This window comes from Tripterygium wilfordii, chromosome 22 (assembly GCF_013401445.1).
Source record: "Tripterygium wilfordii isolate XIE 37 chromosome 22, ASM1340144v1, whole genome shotgun sequence".
Classification (NCBI taxonomy): Eukaryota; Viridiplantae; Streptophyta; class Magnoliopsida; order Celastrales; family Celastraceae; genus Tripterygium; species Tripterygium wilfordii.
In genome coordinates, this window is record NC_052253.1 from 11,348,246 (window position 1) to 11,373,517 (window position 25,272).

General features: G+C 37.5%; 3 protein-coding genes across 5 annotated transcripts; all 3 read left to right on the forward strand.

The window, feature by feature from the left end:
- Nucleotides 1–3,702: 3,702 nt before the first annotated feature.
- LOC119992219 (protein NUCLEAR FUSION DEFECTIVE 4-like) lies at nt 3,703–5,869 on the forward strand. The gene has a single exon (XM_038838895.1). It carries the CDS (start codon nt 3,847–3,849, stop codon nt 5,569–5,571), a length of 1,725 nt encoding a protein of 574 aa, XP_038694823.1. The 5' UTR covers nt 3,703–3,846; the 3' UTR covers nt 5,572–5,869.
- A 6,860-nt stretch (nt 5,870–12,729) lies between these two features.
- On the forward strand, nt 12,730–18,601 carry LOC119990776. The gene is made up of 13 exons (XM_038836870.1): nt 12,730–12,906; nt 13,383–13,554; nt 13,650–13,712; nt 13,842–13,947; nt 14,095–14,199; nt 14,282–14,358; nt 14,447–14,564; nt 15,813–15,885; nt 16,015–16,206; nt 16,818–16,938; nt 17,515–17,739; nt 17,856–17,920; nt 18,153–18,601. The coding sequence occupies exons 1-12, from the start codon at nt 12,839–12,841 to the stop codon at nt 17,898–17,900; spliced, it is 1,365 nt and encodes a 454-aa protein (XP_038692798.1). The 5' UTR covers nt 12,730–12,838; the 3' UTR covers nt 17,901–17,920; nt 18,153–18,601.
- Nucleotides 18,602–19,175: 574 nt separating this feature from the next.
- On the forward strand, nt 19,176–21,839 carry LOC119992039 (shugoshin-1-like). 3 transcript variants are annotated; one of them, XM_038838638.1, is made up of 8 exons: nt 19,176–19,896; nt 20,040–20,077; nt 20,248–20,356; nt 20,457–20,480; nt 20,583–20,651; nt 20,784–20,841; nt 21,119–21,167; nt 21,394–21,839. In XM_038838638.1, the coding sequence occupies exons 1-8, from the start codon at nt 19,732–19,734 to the stop codon at nt 21,689–21,691; spliced, it is 810 nt and encodes a 269-aa protein (XP_038694566.1). In that variant the 5' UTR covers nt 19,176–19,731; the 3' UTR covers nt 21,692–21,839. The 3 variants fall into 3 exon arrangements, with proteins under 3 accessions (XP_038694566.1, XP_038694565.1, XP_038694567.1); XM_038838637.1 differs by having other exon boundaries at nt 19,184–19,896; nt 20,784–20,877; nt 21,394–21,838; XM_038838639.1 differs by having other exon boundaries at nt 19,767–19,896; nt 19,977–20,077; nt 20,784–20,877; nt 21,394–21,838.
- The last annotated feature ends 3,433 nt before the right edge of the window (nt 21,840–25,272 follow it).

The following is a 25,272-nucleotide window of genomic DNA, read 5'->3' on the forward strand; positions in this document are numbered from 1 at the left end:
GAGTAAAGATAAGAGAGCTTGTCGGTAGTTTTCACTTTTCAAGTGTTCTTTTACAAATTTTGATTTTTACCCCTCCACTTCCATTAAATCATACTTTTCTCCCCTACATATTTACGCCACCATAAATTTAACCCCTAGTTGCAGTTTTCAATTGCCTCTTAGGTTATTTTGTACGATATTATTATGTGTGTGTGAATAGTTAGGATTACATTCATAATATATATTTATACAATTGAATATCTTCACATGAAAAGAGAGAATAGTGCCGGCAATCATGAGGTGAGATTAGTGCATGCAATCATGTAGGAGTCATTGACTCGTGAGGAGAGATTGGTGGTGACATTGTTGCCAGCAATCATGTAGGAGAAGATGATGGAGTCTTGAGGAGAGATCAGTGGAGTCATTGGTGCGTGCACCATTAATAGCAGGATATGAAACTCCTAGATATGATCCTTCTGGTTGGTTTTCATCTCGGAATGTGTTGATAACTGTCATGTTGATACAATGAATATTAAGAGTGTGTTTGGATTTAGGGATTTGGGGAAGGGAATTCTCTTCCAATTCCCTTATTTTGATAGTTTAGGAAAAATTAAGGTATGGATTTGAAGAGAATTTGGAGAAAATTTCATTAATTTTTTACCAAAATATTTCCTCCCAAAATAGGACATTTGGAGAGAATGGATGACTAATTAAATTATTTATAAATTGATATAAAAATACGGATAAATTAATAAATGAAAATAATTTTCTTTCATTTCCTTTTTTATATATCCAAAAACATTAAAGAATGAGAGCTATTCTTCTAGCTACCCTTCCCCCAAATCCTTCGATCCAAATAAACTCTAACATCATGGGATATTCTAGTGCAATGGATGCTTAAAATTCAAAGAGGCCCTTCCAAAATGGACTTGAACTTAGCAATCCTTTACTTCACACATTTATATGTCTGGTTTTGAAGGCTTTTCTGTTTTTTCCCTTTGTGCCAAGTCCTGGGTTATATTAGTATATTACTCCCAGCCTCATGCTTGTATTGTTAATCTTAATTCTATAAAAGCAATAAAGGACAATAGATGAGGACAATAAATATTCTCTATATAAAAAAAAAAATACACAAGATGATTCAGATGAATAATCACTCCTCAACATAGCAACCATTAAGTTTGCAAATTCATAAACTAATAACTCTCTTTATTGCTTTGGCCCTGGGCTCTAGGCCCACATTTTGATATCCTCTTGGCACCATCTAGCACCACTTGTTTGGGCATATCAGCAATCAAATTTAGTCTGATTATGATTTATGAGGTTTGTCAGCTAAGGGCACTTAGAGCATCCACATCAGATTACCTAAATATGAGTCTGTCTGTAAAATAGGGAACAAATATAGAGAACTATACCAAAAACACCTCTACATCAGATTACCTAAACTTCCCCTATTTTAAAAATTTACTACAGATTTCTACAGTGGTTCCCTACATTTAGGGAACCACTATAACATTACTTAAGAATATAATAATAATATTTATCACATATCCTCTCTCCGTTGGCCCACGAAATAGCTTTTCGTCTCTCTCCTTTTATCCTCTCTATTCTCTCTCATCCATTGTGAATACAGGTGCCAGTGAGCAAGGAAGCTTGGAAGCAACTCGGCAAGGGTAGAAAGAAGACGAGCGATTCCGCTTCACTTTCTCGTACCCACTAAGAGTGTGTTTGGATTGAGGGATTTGGAGGGGAGGGAAGAAAAGGGAAAGGGAGTTTCCTTCCAATTCCCTTATTTGGATAGTTTATAAAAAAAATTGAGGGGAGGGATTTGAGGGGATTTGGGAGGAAGATTTTTTTAAATTTTTGTCAAAATTCTTTCCTCCCAAAACGGAGTCATTTGGAGGGAAGAGATTACTAATTAAGTTACTTATAAGTTTAAAATCTATTTTACCTTTGGACATAACATTTAAACATAAAAAATAAGAATAAACTAGTAAATTAAACTATTTCTCTTTCCTTTCTTTTTTTTATCTATCCAAACATGAGAGAGGGAAATGTATTTTCCCTTCTATTCTCTTCCTTCCCTTTCTCTTCCCTCCCATTCCTCCCAAATCCCTCAATCCAAACACACTCTAACTGTGCGACTGAGAGATCTGGGAATGGAGCTTAGTCGTTGTCAATTTTTCGGGGAAGAGGAAGAGGATGAGGGATCTGATGTTGTAGGTACATCCTCCGATTGAGATTTTGTCAAACAAAGATGTCGATTCCGTGAAAATTTTATCCAACTTAAAAATGAATACTGAGATGAATGATTTGATTGCACGTTTGCATAAACACAATGATAATAGTGGGTTGTAAATGATTGAAACCAGATTGTAACGGGTCGAATTTGGATTTAGCTAAAATTGTTTCAAGTTTGGATCGGAGAGAAATGGATTCAAATAGAATTGAGGATTTAGAGGATAATGATGGAAGAGGTAAACGACGCAACTGTTGTGGGTAGAAGAAACTTGCGGTGGCATCCATGGCTACCGAGAGAGAGAAAGTTGAGAGTGAGAGTTTTATTTTGTATGAATAAAATAATCAAAGAGAGAGAATTAATTGTTATTTTAATAAAATAGAGAATATGAATAAAATAATCAAAGAGAGAGAATTAATTGTTATTTTAATAAAATAGAGAATATGATAGGTAATCGTGTTGTTTTGTTAAGGAGTCTGCAAAATAGGGAATAAGGGCATTTTGTCTGTATTTTAGGGAATCTGTTAAGGGAAACTGTTGCGGATGCTCTTAGATTGGTGTCTATATATTGATGTAAGTAGGTAAGATAGAGACTCAAACTAATAAATTTGATAAAAATATGATGCTGCATCATAATCTCTTAAGAATTTGAAAAACACAGTATCTATCAAGGGAAGCACTACCTCTTGCGCACAAAAAAGTAAGTTCGAATACACAGTTAGCAAATGCCTTCAACGGCAAAACACGCATCTTTTGTATGCTTACGTTCTAACGAATCATGTGAATTGATAAATCAGCATTGTTGAGCCACTTAAAATAGAATGATCATCTCAAGATTTGGGTTTGCAGCTCTTTTTTCTTTAAGATTATGGATGTGTAATTTGATTAACTGCTGTTTTTTCTTTAAGGTTATAGCATTATTGTTTAAGGCCTCATTTGGAAAGCTTAAGCAAAATAGTGCTTCAAGATATTGGTCTTATGACTTCGGCATTGATAGTGCTTCGAGATATTGCCATTCATCAAATGTGTCTGCCGCATATGCTGATTGAAATTGACTGCTCCAAAAACCCAATTCAGAAATCAAATCCTCTTTACTTCTTTTCAAAGAAAAACATCTCGGGCTTAAGCCATTGACGAAGATGAATTTGACTTCTACCAAACCTATAACTCTGTTTTGTTTTTTTTTTTTTTTTTATTTTTAATCCTAAGCGAACCTGTAACTCTGTTTTCCTTTGTTCTTGAGTAAACCTGCAACTCTATCGTTAGTCCACAATTCAAAACAAATTGAAACGGATAAAGAAAAACGACCCCGTCAATTCAGTTAAAAATGATCTCCTAATTAATTAAAAAGATATGATAAGATTAGTTACTTAATCCTTATCAACAGATTATTAGATCACACAGAGCAAGCCCCCAGCTTATCTTTGCCTTATTTGTAGGTTTTAGCTATTTTTCTTACTCCTCCTCGCAATTACCTATTTAATTATAAGTAGCATTGTATCTTCTCATATCTTCAATTCAAATTCTTCACAAACCCCATCTCTGTAGTCTCAAGGTCTCACCTTTATCTTCCAAACCTGTATGCAGATTGGCATTTTCTGTATTACCACTTCATTAGTACGGGGGATATGGGTGAGTCAGCAATGATCACGGCAGTTCACGGCGGCGGAGGTGGTGGTGGGTCATGTGGTTTGCTGCTTCACATCCTCCGAGGCAGATGGTTCTCTGTTTTCGCTTCCTTTCTTATCATGGCAGGGGCTGGTGCTACATACCTGTTCGGAATCTATTCCAAGGAAATCAAAGCCACTCTAGGGTATGATCAAACTACACTCAATTTGCTCGGTTTCTTCAAGGACTTGGGTGCGAATGTTGGTGTCCTATCTGGGCTTCTAGCCGAAGTGACACCCACATGGTTTGTGCTTCTTGTCGGCTCTGCCATGAACTTTGCAGGTTACTTCATGATTTGGCTAGCAGTGGCAGGCAAAATTGCGAAACCTAAACTGTGGCACATGTGTGTTTACATCTGCATTGGTGCCAATTCGCAGAATTTCGCCAATACAGGTGCGCTTGTAACTTGTGTGAAGAATTTCCCTGAAAGTAGAGGTGTTATGTTGGGTCTGTTGAAGGGTTTTGTTGGGCTTAGTGGTGCTGTGATGACACAACTTTATTTGGCCATCTATGGACACGATTCAAAGTCTCTGATTCTTCTCATTGCTTGGCTTCCGGCGGCGTTGTCTGTGGTGTTTGTGTACACTGTTAGAACTATGAAGGTTGAGAGGCAACCTAATGAGCTTAATGTGTTCTATCAATTCCTCTATGTGTCGATTATTCTTGCTTTGTTTCTGATGGCTATGACTATAGCACAAAAACAGGTAGTTTTTCCTCATTGGGCTTATGATGCAAGTGCAACTATTTGTTGTTTTCTGCTGTTTGTTCCCCTCTTTATTGCCATTAGAGAAGAATTAGTCCTCTGGGATCTCAAGAAACAGCCTCCAAGTGAATTAAAAATTGAGAAACCAGTAGAAGTTGAATTGAAAGAGAAGGAGATTACAAACCCAGAACCGGAAGAGAAAAATCGCTCGGTGTCTTGTTGGACGAGCATATGTAACAAGCCAACAAGGGGTGATGACTACACGATCTTGCAAGCACTGTTAAGCCTGGACATGATTATTCTCTTTGTGGCAACATTATTCGGACTCGGTTCGAGCTTGACTGCTGTGGACAATCTGGGCCAAATTGGTGAATCATTGGGGTATCCACAGAGAACCGTAAGCTCATTTGTGTCACTAGTGAGTATATACAATTACTTTGGGAGAGTATTTGCTGGGTTTGTCTCTGAAAGCTTGCTTGTGAAGTACAAAATGCCGAGGACATTGATGATGACAATTGTTCTCCTTTTATCTTCATTTGGTTACCTCATCATCGCATTCCCTTTCCCGGGTTCGCTCTACATTGCATCAATCATCATTGGTTTCGCATTTGGTGCACAATTGATATTGCTTTTCGCAATCATTTCCGAGCTGTTCGGGCTCAAGTACTACTCCACATTGTTCAATTGTGGACAGTTGGCTAGTCCTATTGGGTCTTACATACTTAATGTGAAGATCACAGGGATGCTTTACGATCGGCAGGCATTGGATGAGCTTGCAAAGAAGGGTTTGACAAGGTCGGCTGTTAAAGAGTTGGTTTGCATAGGAACTCAGTGTTATAGGAATTCATTTGCAATTCTGGCTGGCGGTACATTTTTCGGTGCTTTAATCTCGCTAGTTCTGGTGATGAGGACAAGAAAATTTTACGGAAGTGACATTTACAAGAAGTTTAGAGAGAGTGTTGATGCCGATGAAAGGAATTAGGCTACGATTAGGTGGGCGCGAGAGGAACAGATTTGGTTATGGAAATAACTAGCAAGGTGGGTAGTATTGTGTAATCGCCTGCTGTTCTTGCAATAAACATTTTCAAGATCGGAGACAAAATAAGGTCAATTACTACTTTAATTTGGTTCATCTAACTTCTGACTTGATTTGCATATATGTTCATGTTTGGTTTGAATAATACAAAAGTAGGCTGCTTCATCACTTCACTTGTCTTCTACTGTCCACATTACAAGCAAATGATAATCTGTCCATCATTTCCCAAACTGATAGCTTTGAAGGATTTATACACTATGAGTCTATGACCAATTTCTGGCTTGTGGACTGATCAACACCTTGGCAGTATATGGTGTGGATGTCTACGGATTGCCATACAAGCATATTTGAGATCATTTGTGGATAAATGGGTATGTGACACTGGTATAAATTAATTGCATAATAGTAACACTGGCATCAAGAAAGCTAGGAGAAGGAAATTGTATCATTCCTTATGAATGGATTAAATCAACATCGATGTATTTATTTTCTGGTGTTCTATTATGTTTTTAAAACAGGGGACTTGATGTATAACACTGTAATAGAAATGGTCTTCTGGTGTAACAGAGTATGCTGTCCTTGCAGGAAGTTGGTGTTCAGTAATGTTATTGTTGATTTGTTGTACTTTGTGCTAGCAAAGTCTTGTTTGATGAAGTTAATGTGGAATTATTTGGCTCATACCCTGTCAGGTGGAGCTCTCCGGACAGATCCTCGAGCCGTCCGGGTAGCATGTGTTTTTTAATTAGACAGAGTGCTATCTTTTTGGAGAGCTCGAGGAGCCGTCCGGACAGAGATCGGGATTCTGTAATTTTTTTATGGGACATTTTTATATAAATAGAACTTTTAGGGTTTTATTTTACAGAGAAATAACACTTGCAAAAGGGAAAACACTTGATAGAGCGTGGTGGGAGCCAAGAGATACACGAGAGGGCGGCTCTTAGGGTTCCAATTGTCTTGTGGACAAGTGGGTTTATTATCTTTGTTGTCTTCTATATTATTTTTCTTGTTGAGAGAGCTTGTAAAAACAATATAGCATTTAGAGTGGGTTTGTTCTACATGTATTGAGTAATCTCTCGTTTGTAAATTTCTCCATATAGTGAAATTGGTTTTTCTGCTGCTTGTGAACGTAGACCTTTGTGTGCCGAACGTAGACCGTTATCTCTTTTATCACTTTGATTCGCTTTGGTACTATTAGTATTTAGTAAAAGACTTGTTGAGATTGTTTGTATTCTTTTTATTGACTTGTGCTAAAACTTTACAGAGACATTTATATATATATACACAAGCTATATGACCGTTGAACTAACAGTAACATTGTAACAATTATAGAGAAAGGTTTGCTTTGACCATTGAACTAACGGTAACATTGTAATAATTATAGAGCAATGGTTGTACATCAGAGATAGACTAAGTAGATAGAGATACGTATCATGAGAGCTTGGACTTGTCATTGTCTGAGTTAGGTTTGCTTTGACCATTGGTTTTTATACGCCCCTGCAAGATCAGGGTCCCATCGTGGAGATTGATCTTGGCACGTAAATCAAGAAAGCGTTGACGAGGTAATGATTTGGTGAGAATATCAGCAAGTTGATGCACAGTGGAGAGGTGACGAACTGCAAGGATACCTTTTTGAACAAGGTCTCTAATAAAGTGTATATCAATGGCGATATGCTTCATTTTGGAGTGAAGAACAGGATTGTGACTTAAATGAGTTGCACCCAAATTATCACAAAGCAGCAGCGGTCTGTGAATAAGAGAGATATGCAATTCATGCAGAAGATGAGTGATCCATACAACCTCAGAAGCAGTGGCGGCAAGTGAGCGATATTCAGCCTCAGTGGAAGACCTGGCTATGGCTTTTTGTTTTCGAGATCTCCAAGAAATGGGATTGCAACCTAGAAAGATAATGTAGGAAGTGACAGATGATCGATCGTCGGGGTTCCCAGCCCAATCAGAGTCGGAGTAGCCACGTAGACTGTGGGAAGTATTGGCACGAAGAAGAATGCCGTGATGAATGGTTCCTTTGAGATAGCGAAGTAGACGTTTGAGAGTGTGCCAATGGCTTTTTGTGGGATGCTGAAGATACTGAGCTAAACGATTGACAGCGAAACTGAGGTCTGGACGTGTAAGAGACAGATACTGGAGACTGCCCACAAGTTGACGGTAGAGAGTGATGTCAGAGAGCTTAGAGCCACTGTGCTGAGACAGATTGAACGAGGATGGAATAGGAGTATCAACAGGTTTAGAGGCAGCCATAGTCGCACGTTCTAGAAGTTCCCGAATATACTTATGTTGACAGAGAAATAAGGTGTCTTTGGTGCGGATAGCTTCTATACCAAGGAAATAGGAGAGGTCACATAAGTCTTTAAGTGAAAACTTGGACCCCAAGGCAGCGGTGATCCTGTGTATAAAGGAGAGATCAGAGCCAGTTAATATAAGATCATCAACATATACAAGCACATAAGCAATTACAGTAGGGGATTTGTAAATAAACAAAGAAGTGTCAGCTCTAGAGTTAATAAACCCAAGGTGAAGAAGAGCAGCGCGAAGGGCGGTGAACCATGCCCGAGGGGCTTGCTTGAGCCCATATATAGATTTGTGAAGCAGACACAAGTGTTTAGGATGTTGTTGATCAATGAAGCCAGGGGGCTGTTTCATAAGAACTGTTTCAGCGAGAGAACCATGTAGAAAGGCATTGTTAACGTCGAGTTGCTTCAGCGGCCAGTAATGCATGACAGCCAAGGAGAGAACAAGCCTAATGGTGGTAGGTTTTACTACCGGACTAAATGTTTGTTGGTAGTCTAAGCCAGGCTTTTGAAGATAACCTTGAGCGACAAGACGGGCTTTGTAGCGGTGGATAGTGCCATCAGGATTGCGTTTGATTCGAAAGATCCATTTAGAACCAATGGGTTTGTGAGATGGAGAGGGTGGTACGAGTGTCCAGGTGGAGTGATGGTGAAGAGCATTGAGTTCTTCGACCATGGCTCGATGCCAATGAGGAGACTTAAGGGCTTCATAAACTGTGTGAGGTGCAGGGGAAGCAAGTAGCGGATGTAAAGTAGTGTGATTAAGGGTTTTAGGCTTGTAAATATTGTTCATAGACCTTGTGACCATTTTGTGTGTGCGAGGAGGAGTGTCCGAGGAAAGAGAGGGTGTAAGTGAAGGGAGTTGTGAGGAATCTGATATGTTGGAATTGGGAGATATGGGAGTTGGACACATGTCATGTTGAGGTGAAGGATTGGTGGAATGAGATGGGTGAGACGCAACAGGTAAGTCAAGGGTAGGTGAAATAGAGACGTTAGGAGTAGAAAAAGAGACATTGGGAGGAGTAGGTAAAGGACCTTGCACTGGGTCAGAATTGGTGGCTGTAGGGATGGGCTGGTCAAAAGTAGGATAAGACAATCCAGGAAAAAGATGTTCTCTAAAAAACACATGTCTAGAAAGATAGAGTTTGTCAGTACTTGGGTCATAACATTTAAAGGAACTTTGGGAGGTTGTGTATCCGAGAAAGATGCAAGGGGAGGATTTGGGATCAAGTTTACTATTGGTATAAGGTTTTAACCAAGGATAGCATAGGCAACCAAAAGGCCTAAGTTTTAAATAGTTAGGTGGGGTTTGAAAAAGTAACTGAAAATGAGAGTATGGTTTGGTAGTAGTTAAAGGAAGACGGTTTAAGAGATACACAGCTGTCTCAAAGGCAAAAGACCAAAATTGGGGAGGAAGGTGGGCATGTGCAAGTAAGGTCTTCCCAGTCTCCACAATATGTTGGTGCTTCCTCTCTGCCAGGCCTACATGTTGCGGAGTATAGGGTGGTGATTGTTTCCAGGAGATGCCTAGCTGGTTCAAAGTTGTTTGAAGTTTGACGTATTCTCCTCCATTGTCTGTATATAATGTTTTGATCTTTGCATCAAATTGTCTTTCAACTAGTCTTTGGAACTGTAAAAATATATTCAGAACATCAGACTTATGGAACAAAGGATAGAACCAGGTGTAACGTGTAAAGTGGTCTATAAATATCACATAATATTTGTGTCCTAATATGGATGCTGGAGAACTAGGCCCCCATACATCTGAATATATAACTTGTAGTGGATGAGTGGTATGAACTGAAGACATACCAAATGGAAATTTGTGAACTTTATTAATGTCACAAGAGTTGCATAAAACAGGAGTAGAAGTAGAAACAAGAGGGCATAAGTTTGCAGATTTTAACAAATAAGATAGTAGTACTGAGTTGGGATGGCCCAATCGTTGATGCCAAGTATCAAGACTGGACTTGTGAGCCACCATGGCTGACTTGTGCTGCACTGAACCAAACTGATAGGTGCCTTCAACGCATGGACCCCGAGCCAGAACATTTCCCGACTTCAAATCCTTAATGACAAAACAGTTAGGATGAAATTCAATTAACACATTGTTAGTTTTAGTAAACTGATGAATAGAGAGCAGATTACGTTGAATATGAGGAACACATAATGTATTTTCAAGAGTGAATGTCTTAGTGGGTGTGTGTAAGTGACAAGTGCCGTGATGTGTGACTTGCAAACCTGAGCCATCTCCTATCTTGACTTCATCTGTGCCTCCATATTCAGAGTTGAGGGAGAGATTGCCAAGATCTGAGGTCATATGATGACTGGCTCCTGAGTCAACAAGCCAAGGTTGAACATTGGTGTTGTTGGATCCGTGGTGACTGGAAGCATAGTTGGCTTGGGGTGGATTTTCAGATGCATAAGCCTTGAGCTTCCTGCATGTACGGGCTGAGTGTCCTGGCTTTTCACAGATTTGACAGAAAATCCTTGGCCTTGGACTGTTGCCAGCATAGTTGGAGTATCCAGATGGTCCATTGGTTGAGTAATGGTTGTTCTGATATGAGGAAGAAGGTGGACGATTTCCTCTATTACTGAATCTGTAGTGACCTTGAGACCTGGAGTTGGGCCCTCTTTGATTGTTTCCATAGTTCCTATACTGTTGAGGAGTTTGGTTTTGAGCAAAGTTAGCAGTGGCTAGCAGTTGTGATTGCTGTTGTTCAAGTCGCTGCTGATAAGCTTCTTGACTTAGGAGCAACGATCTGAGGGCCTCATAGGAAATGGGATTTTCTCTCCCATTTACAGATTCAACTGTTCCTTTGTATTCAGCTCCTAGGCCATTGAGTATGAAAATGACGAGATCTTCCTCCTCGATTGGATTTCCAGTTAAGGCAAGCTCATCAGCTATTTGTTTTACCTCACTTAAGTATTCTTCAATCTTCTTGCTACCTCTGTGCATATTGACCAGATTTTGTTTGAGTTGAATGATTCTAGATCTTGACTTGTTAGCAAAAAGACTATGAAGTTTTGTCCATGCTTGATGACTGGACGTAACATCCCCCAATAGTGGAAGAGTAGTTTCATGTAGTGAAGCAACTATTGCATTCACCAACATGCTGTCTTGGCATTTCCAGTGTTCCTTTTGTTCATCTTCAGTGTCGGGTGGACAGGTAAGACTTCCATCCACATATCCCAAGAGCTTGTATCCTCTCAGAACACTTACAAGCTGCAATCGCCAGGCTGTGAAGTTAGTAGTCTTGAGCTTCACCGCTAGTTGTGAGCTCGCATTAATGGCGATGATTGGTTTCTCTATAGCTCCCTGAGCTGTAGATGCACCATCCCCATTAAGCCCAGATGTGACTGTAGCCATGGAGGTAGAAGATGATTCAGTTGTTTGGAGTAGTTCTCGAACCTGCTCCGATACCATAAAAGACTTGTTGAGATTGTTTGTATTTTGTCTTTTTATTGACTTGTGCTAAAACTTTACAGAGACATATATATATATATATATATACACAAGCTATATGACCGTTGAACTAACGGTAACATTGTAACAATTATAGAGAAAGGTTTGCTTTGACCATTGAACTAACGGTAACATTGTAATAATTATAGAGCAATGGTTGTACATCAGAGATAGACTAAGTAGATAGAGATACGTGTCATGAGAGCTTGGACTTGTCATTGTCTGAGTTAGGTTTGCTTTGACCATTGGTTTTTATATTTAGTTGATTGATTATCCGCTTAGCTTAGGTTTGATATTTGATTTGATGTTATTATTTGTGGGTATTGATGGTTTTAGCACGATACTTAAAAGATTAAGAGAAGAAGAGAGAGAGCGAGAGTTTGTATTCGAAAAGTGAATGCTACAAGCCCTATTTGAATATACAAGCAGACATTTGAAAAGGTTTCACATACTTTGACAAGACTTTGAACAAAACAAATAAGAAAAATAAAGATGGGCCTTAGATAAACTAAACTGGCCCACAATGATATAAACATGAGCGCAATATACAATGCATAGAACAAGACCCAAATAAAGAGGCCTTGAAGACAAACTCCCAATGGCATAAAGGGCACAGACCCAGGAAATAACTAGAATCTTGAATACAACATGCGAATAGGAGGAGAAAGCACCATCGCGATGACATCCCGAAGAAGGAATCCTTTAATGATTCTTAAGCTTAAGTACTATTAAGTGAGACAGCTCAAGGAGTAATAAAGTCTTGTCGATCTAATGTATCAATTAGAATCGATAAACCTAAAGTGGACAATATTATTAATATGAGTGACCTGATTACAACACAAAGTCTTGGTTTGATGAAGTTAATTCAGATGAAAAAGAGAAACAGAGAGAGGAGTACACATTGCACTTGAAAAGTTGCATAGTACTTTGACAAGACTTTGAACAAAACAAATAAGAAAAATAAAGATGGATTTAAATAAATTAAATAGGATGTCTCATTTAATAGTAGTTAAGCCCAAAAATCATGAAATTATCCATTCTATAAATTAATTGCAAAACATGGAAATTGCTATTGGAAATTAATGGGGTTTCCTCAATTTTAAACCAACGAGTGCTACAATTTTTTTTTCATAACCGCGAGTTCCCTAACCCAACATATTTATTGGATAATTGGATCAACTTTAAACTCGGACCGGCAATTACGTTTTAGCTTCATCCCTTTATTTACTCTAAACCGGTACACTCGGGTAATTAACCCACGAACCGGTCTGGCTGAATTGAAAATTTGAAACAACCACCGTGTTTTTCGAAAGCGCTTCCACTTTGGCGCGACTTTTCCCTCGTGTCCCGTCAAATAAAGTGACTGTTTGGGGGAACCAAGCAAATTTGTGCCTCTTTTTTTAGGTTTTGTGTTTTATGCAGAAGAAGAGAAACGGCGAACATGGATGGTCCTCTTGATTTCGAAGACGAAGATGCACTCTTCAGCCCCCCTGTTGTTCCTAAGAAAAGGTTTTTCTTTCTTCTCGATGAACAATTTGTTATTCAGATTTTTTTTTGTTGATTTTCCACTATCTTGTGTTGGTTAAGATTCCGATTCGAGTTGCTGCGTTTCCTTCCCTGCTCCGAAACTCTTAAGCGGAAGATCTGGGCTTTCTAGGGTTTTGCACTTTGACAATTTATGGTTGCATTAGTAACTATTGTTGATTGTTGATTTATCAGTGAAGGTTATTAACGACATTGCTTTCGATGTTTTGGATTATCTTTTTTACTTCAATAGAAAATCGATCTGACTATTTTATTGAAAAACTGGAAGTTGATGGAGGAACCCAGCGCTTAAAAAGATAGCATCTATTTCAATTAAAATTTAAGATTTGGTTAAAATGCAAGCCTTTGAGTTTGAGTAGTGTTGCCTCTAAATTGAATACTAACGGGGCATCCATTGTGTATTTTGTTTTGTACTTCAATAACTTCCTTGTGTTATGCAGGAAAAAGATCATTGGATTGGATGATCTCTTAACTGACTTCTACAGAGAGAAAAGTAAGTGTCTCGAAAGAGAATCTAAAAGGGAAAAGGCCCCCCAAAAAGACAATTCAGACGATGATGAAGATGACAAAGAAGCTTTGGTGTGCAAAGCTGTTGATGAATGCCAAAAGCAGGCATAGAACACTTTCTGGCATGATTCATATTATTTTACTGCCATGTGTCATGTGTTTATTTCATGGTTGAAAAAATATGAGCTCTTTTTATGTAGATGACAGAACTAATCGGTGAGGAAGAGATCTCCATGTGGGGCATCCGGCTTTTCGGAGATCAGGTTTTCTTGTTTTTTTTTTTGAACATGGATCAATATATCCTTCTTAGTAATTCGAGAATTGCATTAGTGGCTGGTCTTGTGGGTTGGTTGTTAACTGATTGTTTTTTGATCCCTCGATATGAAGTGCAGAAAACTCCACCACCCCTCATTTTCCCCGAGCTTAGAAGTTCCTTGCTTTTACAGTCTTTCATGGAGAATGAGCTTAGTACTTTGGTTGAACTCCCCATCGAAACAGGTTTTTTTTATGTCAATGTTGTACCGTTCCTCATTTTATTCATAGCGATTCATACTTTTTCTCTGCAGTATAATTCACCTTATAAATCTGCAGCTTTACCAACTCAAGTTTTATAGTGCATTTACCATTTACGGGATATTTTTGCAGGTGAAGTTTTCCTAGAAAGTTTGTTGTTAAATGGCTGGCTCTCAAAATTGATTATTTCATGTGGTCATCTAGAAAAATCAATAGCCTCATGGACCTTTAATATGAGTGAGTAAATTATATTTTTGTTTGACATTTATGAGTCCTGTGATGTTTTGTTTTGAGTTTATTTTTTCGGTTTTCTTTTTAGTTTTATATTCATCAAGAGAAGAGTTAAGGGCATCTGCCTGCGACTTGTGGCACCTTGTTCTTTCGTCTAAAGCAGAGGTAAATCAGTTGGTAGAAATAGTTTCGATTTATATATCTTTTTGTATTGGCATTGTCCAAAATACTGTTAGTTATTTTGCTCAATCAGGTTGCTTCAGTGCCCATTAAGATTGATTGGTTTCCGGGCTACTCTGAACTTAGAAGAGCTCTTGAAACCTATGGATTTCTATTCAGTTTCTCATCCACAACCGAATCAGTTGATACGAGTAAGCTGTCACACTTCTTTGCCAGCATTCAACGCATTGAGTTCAAAATGCTTTTCATGTAGTGCATACATCTTGGCTTGTGCATTTCATGCACAGGAAATGTCTAGTCATTTGTAGAAATATGGTCTTTGATCTAGTCTCATTTGTTTCGTTCTTAAAAATTAGTAATTCATTCAAATGGATGCAGAAGAATTGGTGATGCTATTGATGCAAGTTATTCACATGCCTGTTGGAAAATATTTTCAGAACTATTGAAGCTTAACAATAAACAAGACAGGGAGGACTAGTATTAATGCTTAACATTGAAGCTGTTTCTATATATAGAAGTAGAATTTGGGCATATTATGAAGAAATTTAAAATAGTAGGTTTTTTAACCGTCACAATACTAGTATCTATGAAGTCCCTATTTATAGGTAACATGGGTGACTGAATATGAGGAAATACTAATTCAAATTTAATCAATTCATGGTGATTTCTTTCTAGCTGATACGTCGTGTAGTTACATGGAGATGGTACTATTACAGAGTGATGCTTTTCATTAAGAGGCTCTGATAGAGTACAACTAGTATAAACAACCAGCAATACTCAGAAACAACAAGCAAGATGCACAGATTTGGGATTAATAAGATAGGTGTTTGTATTGATAATACAAAACGGTAGTAACAAGATAACCTAGCTTTCGAGGAGCTAGTACCTCCAATTACAAAACCACACAAAACATAGTCTGCCTTATTCCTGCCATACTACCACTACTTAAAACCCTGCCAAAGTCTCACCAATGTGCCAGCAATGTGCTTGCTCCAGTGAAAAGGCCCCACGTGTAAAGATCAGGACCCTCCACTTGTCTTCTCACGAACCATCTTGCCTCTCCTCTTGTATTGCTTAGTAATGGTCCTATCAGGCTCGCAACACATTGTAGGTTTTCCATCCACACAATCTGATGTAGTAGTTCTGGTAATATTCTTAGATCAATGCACTTTTCCATATTATATTAGTCTGGTACATGGCTTCTATATTATTACTCATTTGCTATTAGTATGGTACCCTTTTCCTTATGTTTATGTTGAAACAGTGTTTATGAATATTTTAGAGACAAATAGATGCTTGTAGCCTTATACGTTAGCCATCTCTAGTAGTTAATTCCTTCCAGGAATAAAATGTCATTTCCAAAATTTCGATGTTCTTTCCACCATTGCCATCAATCATTAAGCATATCTACTCAAGTTTTTATATTTTGTGCCTTTCAGATTCTGCCTGTCAAAAGCCATCTCAAAATATCAAAGCCTGGGTTGAAATTTCTGCTGCTTGCTGCCAAGCGAGGTATTGACAACGCTTAGCAGTAATAATTAACATGCCTTAAACAGTTGCATGGTTCTATCACTATAAGGTTTATGGCTGCCTGGTTTTAATTGACTTTTGAGGCAATTCTTCTTTTTTTCCCTTTTTCAGGAGTAAGAAACCTATATTTTCGACGTCTGAAGCCGAAGAGTTGGTTCAATTCATTATTTGTCTATTTTTAGACCGCCAACTTATGGGACTGCAGTTGCTTTTCTATGAATGCACACAATCAGTTATCAATTACTTCACAGACGAGGAATGGACTATCAGCTCTAAGAGAATAGCAAAATCTCTTGCTTTCAGGTCATTGCTTTCAACCAGTACACGTGGAGATCTCACATTTTTTATCACCTAAAATTTCCCCTTTCTTGTATTGGTGGTCATTGTCTTTTCAGATTTTCTTGTACATTCAGATTTTTATTATAATGTCCTGCTGTTTCTGCTCAATCTCAATGGTGGTGTTTGACCAATCTGTCATTTCGAAGAACTCCCATGAAGAGAACTTATGTAAAGTATAAGCTTCTACTTCGGAGCATGTAGTTTTAAAAGAGGTTACAAATTTATCAATAATGGTTTGGTGATGTAACACAGCAAAAGAAGACTGCAGTCTCGGTGATTGCAGTGACAGATTGTTATGCAGGGAATAGGGGGATAGTGGTGATGATATTAGAGAAAATGGAGTGGTCATGACTGGTGGTTGATGGAAATTGCCGAGTTCCTCCACGCTAACTGTGGGATTTCAATATCATGTTTGAATTGTTCATTTGGCTTCTAACCAATGGGAAAGATGGATTCTTGCAATTTTTAGTATATATTCACAAATCACAACTACTATTTGGGGACAATGCTTTGGCTTACTTCTCTCTCTTACTCTTGCTTCTTCTTCTTTTTTTTGTCTTCTTTTGTGAATGCAGAGTCCCCATGGACTTGAACTGCTTGCGAGCTGTGGAATGCATTTCTGGAGTTGGCCCTCGTAGTAAGGGCCTCAGGAGTGCAGTGGCCTATGAAGTTCTTTGTAATTGTTTGAATTGTAAGGTATTTGGAATGCTTTTCATCTAAGTTGTCATATTGTCGATTCAATTAAAAAGGTTTATCTGTTGGTTATTTGATCATCATTATGCACTTTGTTTGTTCCTTGAATATATAAGCAATATTTTCTAGTGATCGTATTCATTACAATATTTTGTGGGAACCAATGCTCTGATGATTTTGTGCATTACTTGGATTATGCATTGCTGTTACTGAAAATGTGGTAGCTGTAAAAACCCAGCGTGGGGTTTGTTCCTATGAGCAAAAAAACAGATGGAAATGCACTTAAGCAATTACCTCTTCCTTGCATTTTAGCAGCATGTTATTTATGGTAAGCATCTGTTATAAGACGAAAAATGTATATCATGGCCTACGTTGGAACTCTTGGCATATATGGTAATGTAAGAAAATGAGGGTGAAAGAAATTCATGTACTTTTTCTGTATTTGGACACTAGAAATTTAAAGCATGTAAGTTGCTTATCTACAAAATGCATATGCAAGTCTTTTATAATATTAGATTTTACATTTTGGGAACAATGCTCAATTCAATCTTTGAGTGTACATTTCATTCATGTCATCAGGCTGCAAATGAAGAAGAGATTCTGAGTTTGCTCATCTCAATTAATGTGAAAGACAGAAGCTGTGATCTTTTCAAGATGTACATTTACCTTGTTTTGACTGAGAATTGGCTCATGTCCACTACGCTGTTGGAAGAGAAGCCGGTGCTTTATGAAATGTGGAGTGTATATTTGCGAAATTGTTCTTGTCAAATCACAAGCACAGATATGAGATCTTATGCGCCAAAGGTATGTAGTCAAATATCTCATGACTATTATAGGGAAAGTGGAAAAGGGAGAAAAGACATTTCTTATCTATGTTAAGTGATCTTTTCAATAAATAGAAGTTTCTCAACGTCTTGTAGGTTCGTAATAAAGCTTCATATCTTCTACAAGGCACTATCAAGTAATATCCGTCATAGATCGCAAGGTATGAAGATGTGTACTGTTATTGAGATATACTTGATGACCTGCCTAGTCTTTACCTCACCATCTCTGCTCAATTCAAGGAACTAAATTGAATATTTTTATTTTGGTGTTGCATACAGTAGCATAATCTAGTCATTGCCTTTGATCCTCATTATCCTGTAATCACATTACGCTTATGTGAAAAGTATGTAGGACTAATACCAATATCACTTAGCCAGATTTCATGTTTGCAGAAAGCATTTGTTTGCCAGTCAGGGAGCTTGAAGAATGTGAAAGACTGCCTGGTTGCTTGGTGCTCAAGTTTTGCTTGTAATCATATGCATCTCTACGAAAAATATGTCGCCTATGGACTTAAATTCTGGGATCTGTTATTGCTATCCGTTGCTTTGATGCTGATCTAATTGCCAACTGAACTAGCTTCCCACTCTCCTGTAAAGACTGACCTTACATGGCAGTGACGCAATTTAGAAAGAAAATGAAAAGATGGGGTTTAGTATCACATTTGGTTATAGAAAGATAGCCAATGTTTCAATTTGTACATCAAAGGTCAAAATGTGCCAAATAAGTCATTCGGGTTATCTTTCGGAGACCAAATGTGATATTAATCCTGAAAAGATGCAACCAGACTATTTCATATGCAATATTGCGCATGATATTGAATAATAACCATTGTTCTAGTCTATCAAAATGGTATAATGTATGCTTATTATGTTTATCAGTTGAATGGGAGTGCAGAGTTACAAAGAGAGACTAACTTCAAATTAAATTCAGAGGGGGGAAATTTTAAGTTAGGAGACAAAATTGTCAGTTTGGGTACTTTCAAAGATGGAAAGTAAGTTAAAGGCGGATTGTCATAGCTCATTCTTCCTCTGAAGAAATTGCCTCAATGTGTAAAGCTGCAAGGCTGGATCCTACGGCGGGTGAGGCGATAGCTTTACATTTGGGAGCTCAAAGATGTTTAGATTTTCATTTGCAGGATGTGCAATTTGAGGGAGATGGTTTAATTGTTGTTAATGTAGTTGCTCAACTTGATTTGATTTCCCAATGAATTTATAGAAAATTTGATTGAGGACACCAGTAACAACTTGAATAAGCTTAGAAGTATTAGTATATCGAAAGTTAGCATGCATCAGAATAACGAATGCTTTCGTCAAATGGGTTGCTGACTCAAGACTCTCTGGCAGCATTTTCAGCCATTTGTTTTCAAGTTTACAATGTTGGTTAGATAGCGGCGATAATCTTCCATATCATTGTTTCAGTCTGTCTGTCGTATTGTGGTATGTAATTTTTATTTGTGTGTGCTTGATAAAAATGTAAGGGGATTGCCGGATTGGGCGCTTGGACCCCCAGGTTTGGACGCTAGAGAAATTTAAAACTAGTTTCGGATAAAAGTTTTTGCTTCGTGGAGCCGTTGGAGCACCGAACCTCACACCTTAATTCCCTTTGACCCTTTCCCTCTTTGATTTTCGCTCTTTCCCTTCTTTTTCTTTTCATCCTCTTTTCTTTTTTTCTTTATTATTTATTCCTCTGCGAATCCAACCGTCGCTTCACAGTTCATATAACCGCATTAAAGAGAGAGCCTTGGAAGTTGGAACTAGTAAAGATCAGGGCTTTAATTGATCTTTAGCCATTTGAATGAGTCCTTTTGTGATTCTTAAAGATACGTAGTTATAGTTTAGATGTCAAAAATCTGTTCCCTTGCTTCATTCTTTTTATGTACAAAAGCCCTGGTTTTGTCGCCCTATCTCTACTATTAGGGCTCTTTGGTTCGTTTGAGGATTCTTTCTGTTTTTGGTACCAAAACCGCACGGCATGAAAGGTGAAAGAATGGCAAAGAGAGCGTCTTTTGAAAGTATAATGAAGAAGAGGCTCTCTGACGTATCCAATTCGCAGTCACAACCCAAGTTGGTAACGCTTGAGAGAAAACAACCCCAGATTCTGTTGAACGCAGAAGACTACATCAACCAACTTCTTAAGGCATAATTTCGGCCATTCTTTTCATAAGTGATGCTGTTATTCAATTGTGAATTTCTTTAGCTTATCGATTTTTTTTCCAGTTTATTAGGGTTGCCTCTTTGATTTTTGTTGCACTCGCTTAGTGGGACTTTCTTGTGAAACAGAAAAATATGGCATTGATGAAGCTTATTGAGGAGAGGAAGTATCCTTTGATTGCTCTATTCATTTTTGTTTACTTTATCTGCTTGTAAGGCTTCTGAAGGGGGGGGAGGGGTTGGTTATATAAAAAATTTATTCGGATATGAACAGAAAGGATATATTTCATTTGGAAGTTCAAGATGGATTGGGGATTTCTTAATGAAGATTCGAAAGTAAAATAATAGAATTGAGTGGAACCCAGTTGCAGAACCTGCGGCTAAGGTTTCAGAAATTGCAGTTGCAGAACTGGCATCTTGCTCAATCAAACACCCACATGTCAGCGGTAAGAGTGTTTTGTGGATATTCATTAGGTTGATTATGTATATATTAGACTATTACTATCCATTGGTTGGCGATATTAACTGTGTTGGTTGGTTTGGCAGGAGCTTAATTTAGGACGAGAAAGGGTATGCGTGTGCACGAGTCTTCTAAGCCTCACCTCTCTGCTTTTTGACTTGTTGAGTTATATTTCCATTGCTGGTCTGAATAATTTTTCATTACTATTTCAGGTGAAGGCATTGCAACATGAACTTGTGTGCAAGGATGCTTTACTCAAGTCCAAATACTTGGAAATAGAGGTTAGCTTTACTAGCTGACCGAGCTTTATTTGGAGACATAAGTTCTTTTATTTTAGTGGAAGCCTATTCTTGTCTAATACCCAGGCGTGCAATTATACAGCTGATATCTTTTTCTGTATTTTTGTCTCAAAGGAACAAGAGCGGGGGACGAAGGAGCACCTACATAAAGCTAATGATGAGGTTAAACCATGTAATCGCAGCAGTAGACGCAACGGAAGAGGGCAATGTAATAATTTCGTCCTAAAAAGCTAAACAACTCCCGTGCACAATGCGCTTGTGGTTTGTGGGTAAAGTTTGCGTACATCCTATTTGTCCGCGAACCCGCCGATCGCCGGAGCTTTGTACACGGGAATTGTTTACATTCATTGTTTTTTTTCTCACTAACTATGAATTGCCATTTTATACTATATTACTATGTTTTCCTTATCATGAGTTAAAAAATATGTGACCTTGTTAATTACATGCAGCTATGGGCTCTTCTACAACACGAGGAAAAGAGAACATCCCAAACAAAAGGTTAGTTTACTCAAACTATATAATGCAATTTCTATATGTATAATGCTGCATCCAAAGTTCCAAACAAGGGCTTTATTTAGTATGAAAAGCAATGCATATATGGAATCTTATGACATTGAAAAAAGGGAAACATGTATCAAGTACTTTGCCAAAGAAAAAGAGATTTCCCCTTTGTCTCTTACGATGGTTTTAGTATGTATGACCAATTGGGCCTTTTTCCATACAGGCATTGTTTGAGAAGGCAATCTGCCAGGCTTAAATCCCAAGAGCGGGAACCCTCAGAGAACTTGTTTGAAATTGAAGATGTTAAATTTTCAGTCACTCGGTCAGTTGATGATCCAAAGCATGAAGATGGTTTAACTCCAATGGTTTCATCTGCTAAAAAAGAAGCTGCTAGTGACTCTGGAACCGAAATGCATGTACCCCGGAGATCTTCAACGGGAAGACCAATGCGTGCAGCTGTAGGAATGGTGCAATCCTACAAAGAAGTTCCCAGGAACATAAAATTGAGGAGAAAAGAGTGATTATTTTTTTTATGCAAAAAAAAAAAAGTTTGTAGTTTGTAGAACCAAAGCAGTATATGTTTCTGTGTTATTCTGTATCATTGTAAAAATACTGATTGTGTTGATTTTATGCAAAGCTCTGGCTTTTGTTTAAGATAAATGGTTTATGCTATGTCTCTTGTCATTTTGCTCTGCCTAGTGATATCTCAGAATGAACCGGCCGGATAGACCATTACAGCTAACTTTGGTGCAAGAACTGTAAATGATTTTGTTTACGACTAATGACAGAGAAGAATCTGAAACTTGTCATTCTCACATTTTGTGCTGTCTTTACCTCCAAGTTTCTTACAAGCAAAAATAATATCCAGCTATGTTACTTAAAGATGAAGCATGATTAACTAAAACTTTATGTCTTCTCCTCCTTACTCATTTTGATTCTCTTGGTTGGAATACACAAGGGGAAATGACAACCCAATCGAGTGGTTTGTAAGCAAAGTTCAACTTCTCTCACATTGAAGACGCATTTTCATGGTCCTTAAGTACCATTGACGACAACTCAGGAAAAACAAATTCATACAAACCCGTGACACAGAGCAAACAATATCATCGCCAATGTGTTTGGACCGAGAATATCAACTCACAATCTCATGAGATTTTCCTCCGGTAGTTTCAATGGGCTGTTTTACTGGGCCCAGCCTAAAAAACAGGGCCTAAACCCACCTCCCAGTAGATACAACAATTGAAAAAGGTCAATTTTCAAGTTATTCCAAAACGACTTTTAAGTAGTGGGTTATGACCAAAAGATCATATTAAGCAGCTGCCTGCCATGTGAGTTGAGCTTTCACAAGCTTGTCTCCTGTCTCTAGATCCCCAAGAATTACTAGCAAAACCGTGTGGAGCCCACCAGAATTTTGATTATCGTGTACATGTTTGTTTAGGGATCAACATCCCTACGAAGCCAGGCTTATCTCTTCAATCCCCGTTAAGGACTAAGTGTATCCGGAAGAAGATTTGATTATAAAACAAAGCTTGATTACAAAGTCACTCTCGTGAGCTCTAGACCAATCACCAATCCCATCAAACACACAGACTAATCAAATTAGGACACGTGGCATACATAAGCCAACTAACTATAACTACAAAATCAACCACTCACATGTGAAGTCATTAGTAATAATTTGGACAATCAACCCATTAGAGCTTAGAGAGATCCAGAAAAGGGATCAAAAGCAACAATAATTTGGGTGATAATCTAATTGGTGAATCTCTCTACGATCAAATTGTATAGACACGAGAGATTTTTAATTCAATTTTCAAGCGCTAAGCTTTGACCCAACCAATGGCGGAACCATGCCCCCCCTCCCCCACCAAAAATATAGGCAATTATATATATATATATATATTAAATTAAGTGGGTAACTCAATACATATCCCCTTAACTCAATAAAAGATTAGTTATATAATTTGGGTCTAGGGACAATACATTAATAAACTACATTATTAACTAAGTAAGTAAGCTCGAAAAATGAATGACCCAACTACCAACTACTTATAATACATGTCCCCTTAACCCAATAAAATACTAATCACAAACAAGTAATTATTTGATAAGGTGGAAAAGTGATATATACATAACCCATAAAAATGATAACGAGTGATATATATCAAACTCAAAAAAAAATAAAAATTCCAGGAGCGTTGTCCCTGAAATCCCGCACAAAGTTTCGACCCCCTTAATATCCGATGCTGGTCCCGCCACTGAACTCAACTTACCATGTCGTCAGATGAAAAAAATTTGTTCGCACAAATCTGATGGCTTGAGTTAGGCCCATATTGAATTGGATGTCGAAAAGATAAACTTTTTTGATATCCATTCTCCGTTTTTTTTTTTTAAAAAGCAGCATTAGATCAATGCACACACGATCTTATACTTTTCAATTAAATGAAAATATATATGATGAGGTCATCCTAAATTGCCAATATATTTTGACTATTTAGTTACATCTCAGCTAGGATTGTAAAAATTTATTGACAAATCAAACCGAACGGTTAACCTAATAAATAGTCGGTTTTTTGTCAAAATTTTTTACATATTCTTTTAAAGGACCGACCTAAAACTAAAAAAAAACCCTAATAATAACTGACCGACCGGATGGACCGATAGACTAAATTTACCATAGTCACCCCTAATCTCAATTGTGTACTTGGATGTGTTTAATTTGTCCAAAGGTGTCTCTTACTTTTAAATAAATAAAAAACAAAATGGAACCATCAAATGATTCAATCACAGCCAAACCGTAGGCTCTTAAAGTCTAAATTATGATAACAAATTTGAATTTTTCCAGGCAGTAATAAAATCACGATATGCTACAATATTAATAGGGTTAGAAAAGACTACGAAGACTTTCAGTTAGACAGCGATTGACACTTCGAATTCCAAAGAATGATACCATTTTGAGATTGGACGAACCAAGTAATTAACAGACCCCATGTTTTTATTCCCCTTTGAAGTTTCAAGATATTTTTTACTTATTGGGCCCCACGCAGTTAAAATATTGGCATCTATATCCACACTTGGACAAATTTTCGACTATTCGAACATTCAAACTAATGACATGCCATAAAAAATAACTATGAGGCATCTGCCCGAACAACGAGAAATATGTCTTTGACTCTTTGTGTGCACATTGAGACTATTTTTAATTTTGGATTCTCAAATTGAAATATTTAAAAAATTGATAATTCTTTCAGTAATCAAAAATTACGTTACCCCTATCATGGATTAGCCCCCACTTTGGTGGACTTAATTCGGCCACTCCATTGGGCTCTGTTCAAAAAAAAAAAAAAAAAACTAAAATATTGGGTGTTTTGTTTGTGTTTCATTTCAAATTAGTTGGTTTGATTTGAAATTAAGGTAGCATGCATGTTAAATCAGAATTTGATATCAAATTCAAATCATCATATACATTATCTTAATTTCTAGTAGTAGGGTATATATCAAAATCAATATCATGCGTCGGTGACATGACCTTCTATCTTAGCCTCATCACATCAGCATTTAGGATTCCGATCCATTATTGAGCTAGTTTAACGTTGAGTGAATATTCAATATAAGATTTGATTGTCTAACAGCATATAACTTAGGTAATTCACTTGCTACTTTTATGCATTTTTAGGGTTAAAAGTATAAGGAATATTAGACCGTATCAGAGCTAATATTGCTTTTAGAATAAGCAATTCGAAACTATTTGGGTGATAGTTCAATGGTGAATCTTTTTGAGCGAAATTGTATGGACTCAAAAGGTCCTAAGTTTAATTCTCACGGGAAACAATACTTATGTGGCCACACTTTTTTTTTTTTTTTACTGAGTTCGTTACAAATTTAGACGCCTTTGAATATTTGATTAAATTCGTTCAGCATATTTAATGATACTTCATAAATAAATAAAAATACATATATAATTAAAGGAGACCGTATAGACATTTACACACATATATATAGAGGAATTCTCCTATGCGTACTTAATTTACGCACTTAAAATATGCACCTATGTTTTCACCATTGATTAGAAACATGTAGGACCCAAATCAATAAGTCCCAT